The 14,049-nt window shown below is 44.4% G+C and overlaps 1 protein-coding gene across 11 annotated transcripts in view; it reads left to right on the top strand.

Moving 5' to 3' along the window:
* The window catches only part of LOC121284113 (phospholipid scramblase 1-like), a 109,198-nt gene that overhangs the window by 75,855 nt on the left and 19,294 nt on the right, over positions 1-14,049 (top strand). For all 11 annotated transcript variants that reach the window (XM_041199219.1, XM_041199214.1, XM_041199209.1 and 8 more), the window contains one exon: positions 13,063-13,224. In XM_041199219.1, coding sequence (XP_041055153.1) covers positions 13,063-13,224 — 162 coding nt within the window. The remainder of the gene's footprint in view (positions 1-13,062; positions 13,225-14,049) is intronic.

Raw genomic sequence — 14,049 nt, 5'->3', positions numbered from 1 at the left:
CTCCAGAGGAAGCTGAGATGAATCATCCACTCAGCGCTTCTGGCTGAAGATTCTAGCAAATGCTTCAGCCTTAACTTTTGCACTGGTGTGCTGGGCTCCCATGTCATTGAGGATGGGTATATTTGTGGATCCTCTTCCCCCAGTGAGTTATTTAATTGCCCACCACCATTCAAGACTGGATGTGGCAGGACTGCAGAGCTTAGATTTGATCCATTGGTTGTGGGATCGCTTTTCTCTGTCTGTCACTTGCTGCTTATGCTGTTTGGCACACAAGTAGTCCTGTGTTATAGCTTCACCAGGTTGACACTTCATTTTTAGGTATGCCTGGTGTTGCACCTGGCATGCCCTCCTGCATTCTTCATTGAACTAGGGTTGATCCCCTGGCTTGATGCTAATGGTAGAGTGGGGGATATGCCAGGCCATGAGGTTGCAGATTGTGTTCAAGTACAATTCTGCTGCTGCTGATGACCCACAGCGCCTCATGGATGCCCAGCCTCGAGTTGCTAGATCTGTTCGAAATCTATCCCATTTAGCACTGTAGCACTGCCACACTACACGCGGGAGGGTATCCTCAATGTGAAGACATGACTTAATCTTCACAATGACTGCACGGTGGTCACTCCTACCGATACTGTCTGGCAGGCAGGTTGGTGAGGATGAGGTCAAGTATATTTTTCCCTCTTGTTGGTTCCCTGTCTAGCAGCTGTGTCCTTTGGGACTTGGCCAACTCGGTCAGTAGTGGTGCTACAGAGACGCTCTTGCTGATGGACATTGAAACCTCCTACCCAGAATAGATTCTACACCCTTGCTTTCTCCGTGATGTTCAGATTCATCAGCTGGGGGAGGTATGTGGTAATCAGCAGGAGGTTTCTTTCCCCATGCCATAAGACTTCATGGAGTCTGGAGTCGACATTGAAGACTTCCAGGGCAACTCCCTCTCAACTGTATTCCTCTGCTGGATCTGTCCTCTCAGTGGGACAGGATGCCATCCCAGGGATAGTGATAGCGATGTCTGCGACATTATCTGTAAAATATGATTCTGTGAGGATGACTTTGTCAGGTTGTTGCTTGACTAGTTTGAGACAGCTCTCCCAATTCAGGCCCTAGCCTCCAGATGTTAGTAAGGAGGACTTTGCAAGGTTGACGGGGCTAAGTTTGCCGTTGTCGATGGCGGGTGGGCCTTCCGGTTTCATTCCTTTTTTTTTTGAGGCTTTGTAGCCAACTACATTGTTAAGGATGGCTGCTAAGGACATTGGTGAACCAGATGAGTTTTTACAACAATTGACATCATTGGACTTTTAATTCCAGATTTTTATTGACTTTAAATTCCAGGGAATTTGAACCCCGGTCCCCAGAGCATTACCCTAGGTCTCTGGATTACTAGACAATATCACTACGCCACAGCCTCCCCATGTTATCATATCAGTGCATTTTTAGAAACACTTTATTTTATCTGCCATCTTGTGGAACAATGTTATAGCCTTGTCTCCCAAATTATATTATTTTTTGCCTAATATTGGTGCAGTTTATTAACTGGAACTGTGAAAACTGTAAAGAAAGAACTTCTACGTTTTGATATAAACAGGAACCTGACACTGAAGATTGTTTTAACTGCTTAACTTGCTTAACATTGGCTCTGGTGCTGCGACAAACTCTAGCATGAGTGATCAGATGATTTATTAATATAAATATATCTAAGCTATTGGTCCAAAAACCAGAAGGGAACTGTAGATGATGGAAATTTAAAACAAAAACAGAATATGCTGGCAACATTCTGCAGGCCAGCCAGGACCTGGGGAGAGAACAGAGAAGTTAATGTTTCAGGTGTGGACTCTTTGTCAGAACTGAACCATTGGTCCTCTGCCTTTGATTCCCACAAAGGAAATAAGCTCCAATGCTGAAGTTCTCTTCAAGGTTGATTTACAATGCCTACCGATTTTACTGATTTTGTTGTATGCTGTAATATAGAAACATCAGTTCTAACTCCAGTGTATCTTGATGGGGATATTGTCTAGGTCTTGCTGCATTTGGACATGGACTGCTTCAGTATCTGGGGAATCACAAATGGTGCTGAACATTGTGCAATCATCAGCGAACGTCCCCACTCCAGACCTTATGATGGAAAGAAGGCAGTTGATGTAGTTTATATGGATTTCAGCAAAGCCTTTGACAAAATCCCACACGGGAGACTTATAAAGAAGGCAAATGCACAGGATAATTTGATAAGGTGGATTCAAAATTGGCGTAGTTGTAGGAGACAGAGGGTCTGCTTTAGTGACTGGCGTACCACAGGGATCTCTGCTGGGTCCCCTATTATCGTCATTTATATAAACGACATAGATGACTACATGGGGGGTAGGATTAGTAAGTTTACGGATGATACAAAGATTGGCCGGGTGGTTAACAGTGAGGTTGAGTGTCTTGGGCTACAGGAAGACATAGACGGGATGGTCAAATGGGCAGGTAAGTGACAGATGGCATTTAATCCTGAAAAGTGAGAGGGATACACTTTGAAAGGAGTAATTTGACAAGGAAGTTTTCAATGAATGGCATGACACTAGGAAGTTCTGAGGAACAAAGGGACCTTGGCGTGTATGTCCATAGATTTCTGAAGGCATGTTAGTGAGGTGATGAAAAAGGCACATGGGACACTTGCCTTTATCAGTCGAAGCATAGAATACAAAAGTAGGGAGGTTGTGTTGGAGTTGTATAGAATCTTGGTGAGGCCACAGTTGGAGTACTGTGTGCAATTCTGGTCGCCACATTATAGGAAGGATGTGATTGCACTGGAGGGGATGCAGAGGAGAGTCACCAGGATTCTGTGAATCCTGCATGCTTCTGTGCAGTCACAGCAGCTTCCTCACCTATGATATGCTGGAGTACAGTAAGGTATCTAAAAGATTTGTACACTTGAAGGCACTGCTTCTATGTTTCGCAAAGTAACTAAGTACTTATTTCAAGTTCATTTATTTCCAGTGAAATCTTGCCAAAATCTCCATTGAGATCCAGAAATATCTACATAAAGCTTCCAGAATGCACACTGAATAGCAACAGGGATAGAGAATGCATAATCAAGCTGTCAGGGTTAATGATTTAAACCTTGCTGATTTTCATACGAAATCAAGTACCTAACATTTGTTTTTACATTGCTACATAAGAAAAATTCTGTGACTTCGTCCAGTGGCTATTGTGTTTTCTCACATTATATTCTTAATTTCTTTTAAATTGCAAGTGTAAAAAAGCATATCCAAGACACAGAATATTACATTTCTTACATTCTAGCAATTTTGAGCATGGTTTTAAACAGTTACCATACTAGGACACTGTGGGTGTACTGCCATTGTAGATGGTGCCAGCATCTGTCATCAAGAAATTGCTAGAATCCATTATTAATGTGGTCGTTATTAAGGGCGGGATACTTAGAAAATCATAAATGGAATCTGGCAGAGTTAGCATGGTTTTGCAAAAGGGAAATCATGTTTAACTGATTTATTAGAGTTCTTTGAGGAAGTAACAAGCAAGCTGAATGAAGCAGAACCAGTAGATGTGATGTACGTGGATTTCCAAATAAGTTGCTAGATCAAAGGTTACCACACAAAATAAGAACTCATGAGGTAGAGGGTAACATTAGCAAGGATAAAGGACTGGTTAGCTAACAGGAAGCAGAGTGTCGAGATAAATTGGTCGTCTTCAAGTTGGCAAGCTGTGACTCGTGGAACGCCACAGAGATCAGTGCTGGAGCCTCAGCTATTTACAATCTATATCAATGAATTGGATGAAAGGACCGAATGTATGTTAAATTTGCTGATGACACCAAGCTGGTAGGAAACTAGTTGTCAATAAGAGGTTGAGAGCCTACAAAAGGATATAGCTAGGTTAAGTGAATGGGCAAAACTTTGGCAGATGGAGTTGATATGTGAAAGTGCGAACTTGTCCACTTTGGCAGGAAGAATAGGAAAGCAGTATACTATTTAAATGGAGAAATGTAACAGAACTCAGTGATACAGAGGGATCTGGGTGTCCTGGCACTTGAATCACTGAAAGGTAGAGTGTGGGTACAGCAAGTGATTAGGAAGGTAAATGGAATGTTGCCGTTTATTGCAAGTGGGATTGAATGTAAAAATAGGGAAGCTTATCTGCAGCTGTACATGGCCTTTGTGAGACTACTTGTGGAGTGCTGTGTACAGTTTTGGTCTGCTTATTTAAAAAAGGATATAATTGTTAGGAACGGTTCAGAGAAGACTCACTTCAGCTCATTCCTGGGATGAAGGGCTTAGTATATGAATAAAGATTGAACCAGTTGGACCTTTTAAAGAATAAGAGGTGGTCCTATTGAATCTTATTAATCCTGAGGATGATAGAGTGGGTGGGAAGATGTTTCCTCTTGTGGGGTGACTAGAACTAGAGGACACAGTTTAAAAATACGAGGTCTCATTTTTATGACATAGATTAGGAGAATTCTTTTCTCTGAAGGTTGCTAGTCTGTGGAATTCTCTTCCCCAGAAAGTAGTGGAGGCTGGGTCATTGACTTTATTTAAGGCTGTTAGATTTTTTTATAGACAATGGAGTCGAGGATTATGGGGTATGGGGCAGGTAAGTAGAGTTGAGACCACGTTTTAAAAAAAAATTTTATTCATTCATGGGATGTGGGCTTCACTGGCTGGGCCAGCATTGATTGCCCATCCCTAATTGTCCTTGAGAAGATAGTGGTGAGCTGCCTCCTTGAACTGCTGCAGTTCATGTGGTGTAGGTACGCCCACAATGCAGTTAGGGAGGGAATTCTAGGATTTTGACTCAGTGACAGTAAAGGAACGGAAATATATTTCCAAGTCAGCATGGTGAGTGACTTGGAGAGGAACTTCCAGGTGGTGGTGTTCCCATCTATCTGCTGCCCTTGTCCTTCTAGATGATAGTGGTCAAGGGTTTGGAAGGTGCTGTCTAAGAAGCCTTGGTGAATTTCTGCATTGCATTTTGTAGATGGTACATACAGCTGCTACTGTGTGTCGGTGGTGGAGGGAGTGAATGTTTGTGGATGTGGTGCCAATCAAGTGGACTGCTTTGTCCTGGATGGTGTGAAGCTTCTTGAGTGTTGAGGGAGCTGCCCTCATCCAGGCGAGTGGGGAGTATTCCATCACACTCCTGACTTGTGCTTTGTAGGTGGTGGGCAGGCTTTGGGGAGTCAGGTGGTGAGTTACTCGTCGCAGGATTCCTAGCCTCTAACCTGCTCTTGTAGTATTTATATGGCTAGTCCAGTTCAGTTTATGATCAATGGTAACCCCCAGATGTTGATAGTAGGGGATTCAGTGATGATAATGCCGTTGAACATCAAGGGGCGATAGTTGGATTCTCTCTTGTTGGAGATGGTCATTGCCTAACACTTGTGTGGTGCAAATGTTACTTGCCACTTGTCAGCCTAAACCTGTATATTGTCCAAGTCTTGCTGCTTTTGGACATGGACTGCTTCAGTATCTGAGGAGTCACGAATGGTGCTGAACATTGTGCAATCATCAGCAAACGTCCCCACTTCAGACCTTATGATGGAAAGAAGGTCATTGATGAAGGTGCTGAAGATGTTTGGGCCAAGGACACTACCCTGAGGAACTCCTGCAGTGATGTTCTGAAGCTGAGATGACTGACCTCCAACAACCACAACCATCTTCCTTTGGGCTAGGTATGACTCCAACCAGTAGAGAGTTTTGCCCCTGATTCCTATTGACTCCAGTTTTGCTAAGGATCCTTGATGCCACACTGTCAAATGCGACCTTGATGTCAAGGGCAGTTACTCTCACCTCACCTCTGGAGTTCAGCTCTTTTGTCCATGTTTGAACCAAGGTAGTAATGAGGTCAGGAGCTGATTGGCCCTGGCGGAACCCAAACTTGGCCTCAGTGACCAGGTTATTGCTAAGCAAGTGCCGGTTGATAGCACTGTTGATGACCCCTTCCATTACTTTGCTGATGATGGAGAGTAGATTGGGGCGATAATTGGTCGGGTTGGATTTATCCTGCTTTTTGTGTACAGGACATGGGCAATTTTCTACATAGCCAGGTAGATGCCAGTGTTGTAGCTGTACTGGAACAGCTTGGCTAAGGGCACAGCAAGTTCTTCAGCACAGATCATCAGTACTATTGCCGGAATATTGTCAGAACCCCTACCCTTTGCAGTATCCAGTGCCTTCAGCTGTTTCTTGATATCACGTGCAGTGAATCGAATTGGCTGAAGACTGGCATCTGTGATACTGGGGACCTCTGGAGGAGGCCGAGATGGATCTTCCACTCGGCGCTTTTGGCTGAAGATTGTAGCAAATGCTTCAGCCTTATCATTTGCACTGATGTGCTGGGCTTTTCCATCATTGAGGATGGGGATATTTGTGGAGCCTCCTCTTCCAGTGAGTTATTTAATTGTCCACCACCATTCACAACTGAATGTGGCAGGACTGCAGAGCTTAGATCTGATCCGTTGGTTGTGGGATCGCTTAGCCCTGTCTATCACTTGCTGCTTATGCTGTTTGGCACACAAGTAGTCCTGTGTTATTGCTTCGCCAGGTTAACACCACATTTTTAGGTGTTACTGGTGTTGCACCTGGCATGCGCTTCCTGCATTGAACCAGGGCTGATCCCCTGACTTGATGGTAATGCTGGAGTGGGGGATATTCTGGGCCATGAGGTTACAGGTTGTGTTTGAGTACAATTCTGCTGCTGCTGATGGCCACAGTGCCTCATGATGCCCAGTCTTGAGTTGCTAGATCTGTTCAAAATCTATCCCATTTAGTACGGTGGTCGTGCCACACAACACGATGGAGGGTATCTTCAATATGAAGGTGGGACTATGCCTCCACAATGACTGTGCAGTGGTCACTCCTACTGATGCTGTCATGGATAGATGCATCTGTGGCAAGCAGGTTGGTGAGGATGAGGTCAGGTATGTTTTTCCCTTGTGTTGGTTCTCTCACCATCTGCCACAGACCCAGTCTAGCATCTATGTCATTTAGAACTCGGCCAGCTTTGTTAGTAGTGGTGCTACCGAGCCACTCTTTGTGATGGACTTTGAAGTCCCCCACCCAGAGCACCACTCTTGCCATCCTCAAGTGGTGTTCAACATGGAGGAGCATTGATTCATCAACTGAGGGAGGGCGGTACATGATAATCAGCAGGAGGTTTCTTTGCTCATGTTTGACCTGATGCCATGAGATTCATGTGGTCCGGAGACAACTCCCTACTGACTGCATCTCTCTGTGCTGCCACCTCTGCTCGACCTGTCCTGCCAGTAGGACAGGACATAAGCAGGATGGTGATGGTGATGTCTGGGACATTATCTGTAACATATGATTCCATGAGGACAACTGTGCCAGGCTGTTGCTTGACTAGTCTGTGAGACAGCTCTCCCAGTTTTGGCACTAGCCCCCAGATGTTAGTAAAGAGGACTTTGCAGGGTCAACAGGGCTGAGATTGCCGTTGTTGTTTCCAGTGCCTAGGTCGATGCCGGGTGGTCTGTCCGGTTTTGTTCCTGTTTTTGACTTGTAGCAGTTTGTTCCTAGGCTATTTCAGAGGGCATTTTAAGAGTCAACCAGATTGCTGTGGGTCTGGAGCCGCATGTAGGCCAGACCTGGTAAGAACGACAGATTTTCTCCCCTATAGGGCATTGGTGAACCAGATGGGTTTTTACAACAATCGACAAAGACAGAGTGACATTGATCGATTAAGTGAATGGGCAAAATTGTGGAAAATGGATTCCAACAAAAGTGTAATAGCATCCCATTTTGAACCAAAAAAAGATTATATCTGAGAATTGTTTAAATGGTAAAATGCTAGAGACAGTGGAGGTCATCATCAAACTTTTAATTCCAGACTTTATTGAATTCAGATTCCACCATCTGCCCTGGCAGGATTTTCAAAACTCTTTTACAAGGATGTGTTGGGTTTTACCGTTTTCTATTCACACATTTCTCTTGTTTGTGTCAGAAATCACTACAATAAATGAGACCTTGCTCCCCATGATTTGGAGTGTGCCCAATATCTGCTGATGTACCCAATTCAAATTGTAAACTTGTGGTAGTGTAGTCAGGAGCATCAAATCAATGAGTGACATTGATCAATTTAAGTGAATGGGCAAAATTGTGCAAAATGGATTTCAACAAAAGTGTAATATCATCCCAACAAAAACGGATATATCTGAGAATTGTTTAAATGGTAAAATGCTTGTAACAATGGAAGATCAAAGAGATTTTAGGGCCCATGTACACAGATCATTAAAATGTAGTAATCCGTTACAAAGAAAAATCAAAATGCTACTGGAATGTTAGTCTGTATAATAAGAGAGCTAGCATATAAAGGGGAGGAAGTTTAGTATGATTTGAGATCATGAGGATTATGAAAAGAAATAGACATTAAAGAAAGACTTTGGCTGGAATTTTCCAGCCCCATTGGCGTTGGGCATCATAGCGGGCGGTGGGGGGAACAATACAGTGTAAAACCTTCAGTGGTGGGCCACGATTCCGGGCGTTGCACGTTGGGAATATCGTTTTAATACATTTGCATCCAAGTATAAGCTCTGCTCATCAGAAACATTCCCCCACATCAAATTTACCATCCACATCAGTGTGACTTCAGATAGGGGTGCTCATGACAACTTTTAAAAGATGTACACCTGGCGAGCTGAACTTCAAGGGGAACTTGAAGGTGAGTGCACACAACCTTGCGCAGCGTTTGAGTATTGCCCATAGGACATTCGCAAGGGGCACAGGCAAATTCCTTTTTTCCATTTTTAGTGCAGTGCCGGGGCACGGGCTCCAGTGCAGGTCAGGCCACCAGGGGGTGGGTATGTCGGGGAGGCAGCACAGGCTGAAGGAAATACTCAAGCACATGCTGGGGTGAAGGAAGTACACATGCACATGTCAGGGGGATGGGGGTGCTAGGCATCACAGATTGAAGGAAGCACATGCTGGTTTTGGGGGAAGGGGAGGGTTGAGGGAAGTGGCCACAAGCATGGAAAAACTTGCCAAAAGTGAGCATTCTTCCACAACTGAGACCATTCAGCTGCAGCTCCGTTGACATGCTCCGAATGGGGCCTCTGAAATTTTCAAGCAACTCAAAAGCATGAAAGTGCCAACAAATGCTCCAGAACTTTTCATCCCTCGGGAGCAGACTGCAAATTAATGTGCGTTTTAGGTGGCTGCAGAGCAATTGGTCGACTGGGCAAGTTGTACAATGCCCTTGTGAAAGATGGCTATGGCGCAGTCACTGGTGAAGGAAGTTTTGGGCCAGTGTCCCTCATGGTTCAAGCTAACAGTGCAGCCTTGCAGTGCGGGTTAGGAGAATGACTGCCCATGAGCTAAGAGTACAGCATGCAACAGAGTGGCTGAAGTTGCCGCCAGTCGGTCAAGTGGAGCGGGGTGGAGGTGGGTCAGGTTTTGGACAGCCAGGAAACCCGCTACACACTGGCCATCCTAGTGGTGGCCACCACTCTCCTGCAGGCATAAAGGGGCCTTCAGACTTAACCAAAGGGAAGCTATTAGGACGCATATGCTTACCCACGCATCTCTCTCTTTGATCCTGCAAGAGGAGAATATCAGGATCATGGAGCCTGGTGATTTAGCAGTATGCCTCATGGCTCACACAGACCAGAAAAGAAGAGAGCAGTGGAGGCACCTGACTCAGTAAAGGGAGGAGCACCTCCCTCAAGATGAAGGGGCAGCAGGGCCTCTTGCGTACACAGATGAAGGTTCACAGAGAGCCATCGCTCCTAGGTGCCTTACTAGACCCAGAGTCTATAGACAGCGCTTGGCATTCCTGCAGGTGACTGAGAACCAGTGTCACCGAAGGCTGCACATGTCTAGGGAATTGGTCTGCCATACATACCACCTGCTGGAGGAATTAATGCCATGGGGATATGGAGGGCATCCACTGCCAGTGGCCATGAAACTGACTGTTGTGCTCAATTTTTACAGCAGTGGCTCCTTCCATGGCTCCACAGGTGACCTGTGTGAAATCTTGCAAGCCCCGATACACCTGTGCATCCAGGAGTCACAGCACCATTTTAGTGAAAGCACAGAACTTTGTGCATTTTTTCCCAGGCTCAGGAAGCAAAGGCACTGGGATTTGCGCAGATCTCGGGTTTTCCACAGGTGCAGGGTGCCATCGGCTGCATTTGCGTGGCGCTTAGATCTGTATGGCAACAAGCACTCAATTATGTCAACTGTAAGGGCTTCCATTCACTGAATCTTCAGCTGGTGTGTGACCATCACAAATACACCCGACAAGTCTGTGCACAATAGAAATAAAGAAACGTAGAAAATAGGAGTAGGTCATTCAGCCCCTTGAGCCTGCTCCGCCATTCAATATGATCATGGCTGATCCTCTATCTCAGCGCCATACTCCCACTCTCTCTCCATACCCGTTGATGCCTTTAGAGTCTATAAATCTATTTCCTCCTTTTAATATATTCAGTGACTTGACCTCCACAGCCTTCTGTGGTAGAGAATTCCACTGGTTCGCCACCCTCTGAGTGAAGAAGTTTCTCCTCATCTCAGTCCTAAATGGCCTACCCCATGTCCTGAGGGTGTAACCCCTTGTTTGAGACATCCAAGCCAGAGGAAACATTGTCCCTGCATCCAGTCTGTCCAGCCCTGTCATAATTTTATATGTTTCAATGAGATCCCCTCATTCTTCTAAACTCAGTGAATACAGGCCTAGTTGACCCAATCTCTCCTCATATGACAATTCTGCCATCTCAGGACTCAGTTTGGTCAATCTTCGCTGCACTCCCTCTGTGGCTTGTATATCCTTCCTTAGGTAAAGAGAGCAAAACTGCGCACAATACTGCAAGTGTGGAGGTAGAGGATCGATCATGATCATATTGAATGGCGGAGCAGGCTTAAAGGGCTGAACGACTCTTTATTGTCTGCTAAGCAATTCTCAATCCATGCCAACATATTACCCCCAATCCCATGTGCTTTAATTTTACACACTAACCTCTTAAGTAGGACTTTATCAAAAGCTTTTTGAAAAGCCAAATATGCCACATTCATTGGTTCTCCCTTATCTGTTCTGCTAGTTACGTCCTCAAAAAAAAATTCCAGTAGGCTTGTCAAATGTGATTTCCCTTTCATAAAACCATGTTGACTTTGTCTAATCCCGTTGATATTTTCTAAGTGTTCTGTTATCACATCCTTTATATTAGACTCTAGCATTTTCCCTACTAATGATGTTAGGCTAAGCGGTCTGCAATTCACTGTTTTCTCCCTCCATCCTTTTTTTTAAATAGTGAGGTCACATTTGCTATCCTCCAAACTGCCAGGACTGTTCCAGAATCTACAGAATTTTGGAAGAGGACAACCAACGCATCTGTTATTTCCATGGCCACCTCCTTTAGTACGCTGGGAAGTAGTATATCAGGCCCTGGGGATTTATCGGCTTTCAGTCCCATTAATTTCTCCAGCACTTTTTTTTAGTAACACTAATTTCCTTCAATTTTTCCTTCTTATTAGACACTTGGTTCCCTAGCATTTCTGGCAAGTTATTGTGCCTTCCTCCATGAAGACAGAATTAAAGCAGTTTAATTGCTCTGCCATTTCCTTGTTCTCTATTATAAATCCTCACGTTCCAGACTGTCAGGGTGGTGAGTGTCCTGGAGGGGAACTTCCAGGTAGTGGTTTTCCCATGTGTCTGCTGCCCTTGACTGTCTAGATGGTAGTGGTCGTGCGTTTGGAAGGTGACATCTAAGGTGAGTCCCTACAGTGCATCTTGTAGATGGTACACACTGCTGCCATTATGCATACGTGGTGGAGGGAGTGAATGTTTGTGGATGGGGTGCTAATCAAGTTGGCTGCTTTGTCCTGGATGATGTCAAGCTTCTTCAGTGTTGTTGGAGCTGCACTCATCCAGGCAAGTGGAGAGTATTCCATCACACTTCTGACTTGTGGCTTGTAGATGGTGAACAGGCTTTGGAGTCAGGGGTTGAGTTACTTGCTGCAAGATTCCTAGCCTCTGACCTGCTCTTCTAGCCGCAGTATTTATATGGCTACTCCAGTTCAGTTTATGGTCAATGCTAATCCCCAGACGTTGATAGTAGAGGATTCAGCATACAAAATGCATGGGCCTATATTTACCTTGGTGAACACTGAATTCTGTTTTCTTTGTTGAAAATCCAGAGTACAGGTCTAAGACTTGTAGCAGAGGATATTAGGAAAGTTAGGGAAACAGAGGAATGGAATAATTCAAAAACGTTGATTAGTTGGTGACAGCCTTGGGCTTAAAAGACTTGTACATTGCATGAGGAAGGAAAGATTGAGGGGGAGGTAAGAATTCCTTTGGTTGGTAGTTCCTAGCAGAATAAGCGATTATGATCTCTGGCATCAGCATCTTGAACACAGAGGAGGAATGTTGTGTAGGAAGGCACACTTGGAGTTCAAAGTAGTGAAATAATCTTGTTAAAATAGAGAGACGAATAAAATTGAGATTGGAGCAAAATACATTAGAAACTAGAAGTGTGAGAAGGATTATGCGTTAGTACTGAACTTTGTTTAGCTAGTATTGATTGATAGTAAATATATCTAAAGATGGGTCCTGAGCACTTTTTGGTTTTTACACTAAGTTGATTTTGTTTTATTTTCTAACTTATTTCATCTTTTTTATTTAATCGTTCATGGGATGTGGCTGTCGGTGGCTAGGACAGCATTTATTGCCCAACTCTAATTGCTCAGAGGGCATTTGTTTTTTCAAAGAGTCAACCACATTGCTGTGGGCCTGAGGTCACATATAGGCCAGACCAGGTAAGGATGACAGATTTCCTTCCCTAAAATGAACCAGATGGGTTTTTAACAACAATCGACAGTGGTTTCATGGCCATAATTCCAGATTTTTATTGTATTCAAATTTCACCACCATGGTGGGATTTGAACCCAGGTCCCCAGAGCATTACACTGGGTCTCTGGAATATCAGTCCAGTGACAATACCACTATGCTACCACCTCCCCATGAAAAATAGTGCCTGGTTATTCTTTCAATTTATTTTAATGTTCCAAAATGTGTTAGCACTTTAATACATTTATTATATTTGTTTTGCAGATGGAAGTTCAGGCACCACCAGGAAAAACTATTGGCTATGTAGTCCAGGAATGGCATCCCTTTATACCTAAATTCAGCATTCAGAATGAAAAGCATGAAACAGTGTTGAAAGTCAAAGGTCCCTGCTTGGCATTCAGTTGTCTTGGTGATGTAAACTTTGACGTAAGTGTAATAGGGATATATTTTATTGAACTTCAATGACAACTTGCACAAAAACAGATGAAATGCAGCCAAAATTTTATTCCAACATGCTATTCTCTACTTTTTATTTTCTGGTGAAGTCCTGCTAATATAAATGACAGGAGGGATTTTAACCCCCCCACCCCCACAATGGGCAGGGTGAGGGAGCAGGGTTAACTTGGTTTAAAAAAAATGTATAATCCACACCAATCTGTTGTGGATACGCCTACTTCCAGTTTAACCCTGGTAGATTTGGGGATGTTTGAGTAACCCACACTGGCCCCGAATTATAATATCTTAATGAGGCTCAGTTCCTCGGATTTTTGGAGTCATTTGAATTTAACAGCTGTGGATCAAGTTTTCCAGGAAAAGAGAAACCTGGCAGCTAAAAGGAGGCAGGAGCAGACATCCAGCAGGCAGTTGTTTACAGCACTGCTTGTGGCCAGAAGGACTCCTCCCCAGCCCCTCAGACAAAACTTGTGGCATGATCTCTTACTCCCTCCCTTCTTCCTTGCTGCTGCTCTCCAATCATTCCCACCCACACCAGCTCTTGATTTTTTTGATTGTCAGGCTTTGTCTCCAGAAATTACAGGCTGCACATTCTACCACTGGCTTTCCTGCCTGGCAGTTGGCCAGCCTCTCAATCTCACTGGCTGTGGGTGAGTGGGAAACTATGTAGGACCTCCGCATCCCTGGCATTCCGGATTTCCTGGCTGCAAACATGCACTGCCCTGCCACTGCCTCCTTCCTACCTCCCATAAATATTGGGGACAAAGTATTGCTTACTTAATTGGATGACACGTAAAG

This window comes from Carcharodon carcharias, chromosome 11 (genome assembly GCF_017639515.1).
Source record: "Carcharodon carcharias isolate sCarCar2 chromosome 11, sCarCar2.pri, whole genome shotgun sequence".
Taxonomy (NCBI): domain Eukaryota; kingdom Metazoa; phylum Chordata; class Chondrichthyes; order Lamniformes; family Lamnidae; genus Carcharodon; species Carcharodon carcharias.
This window is presented reverse-complemented; position numbering and strand designations above follow the sequence as displayed.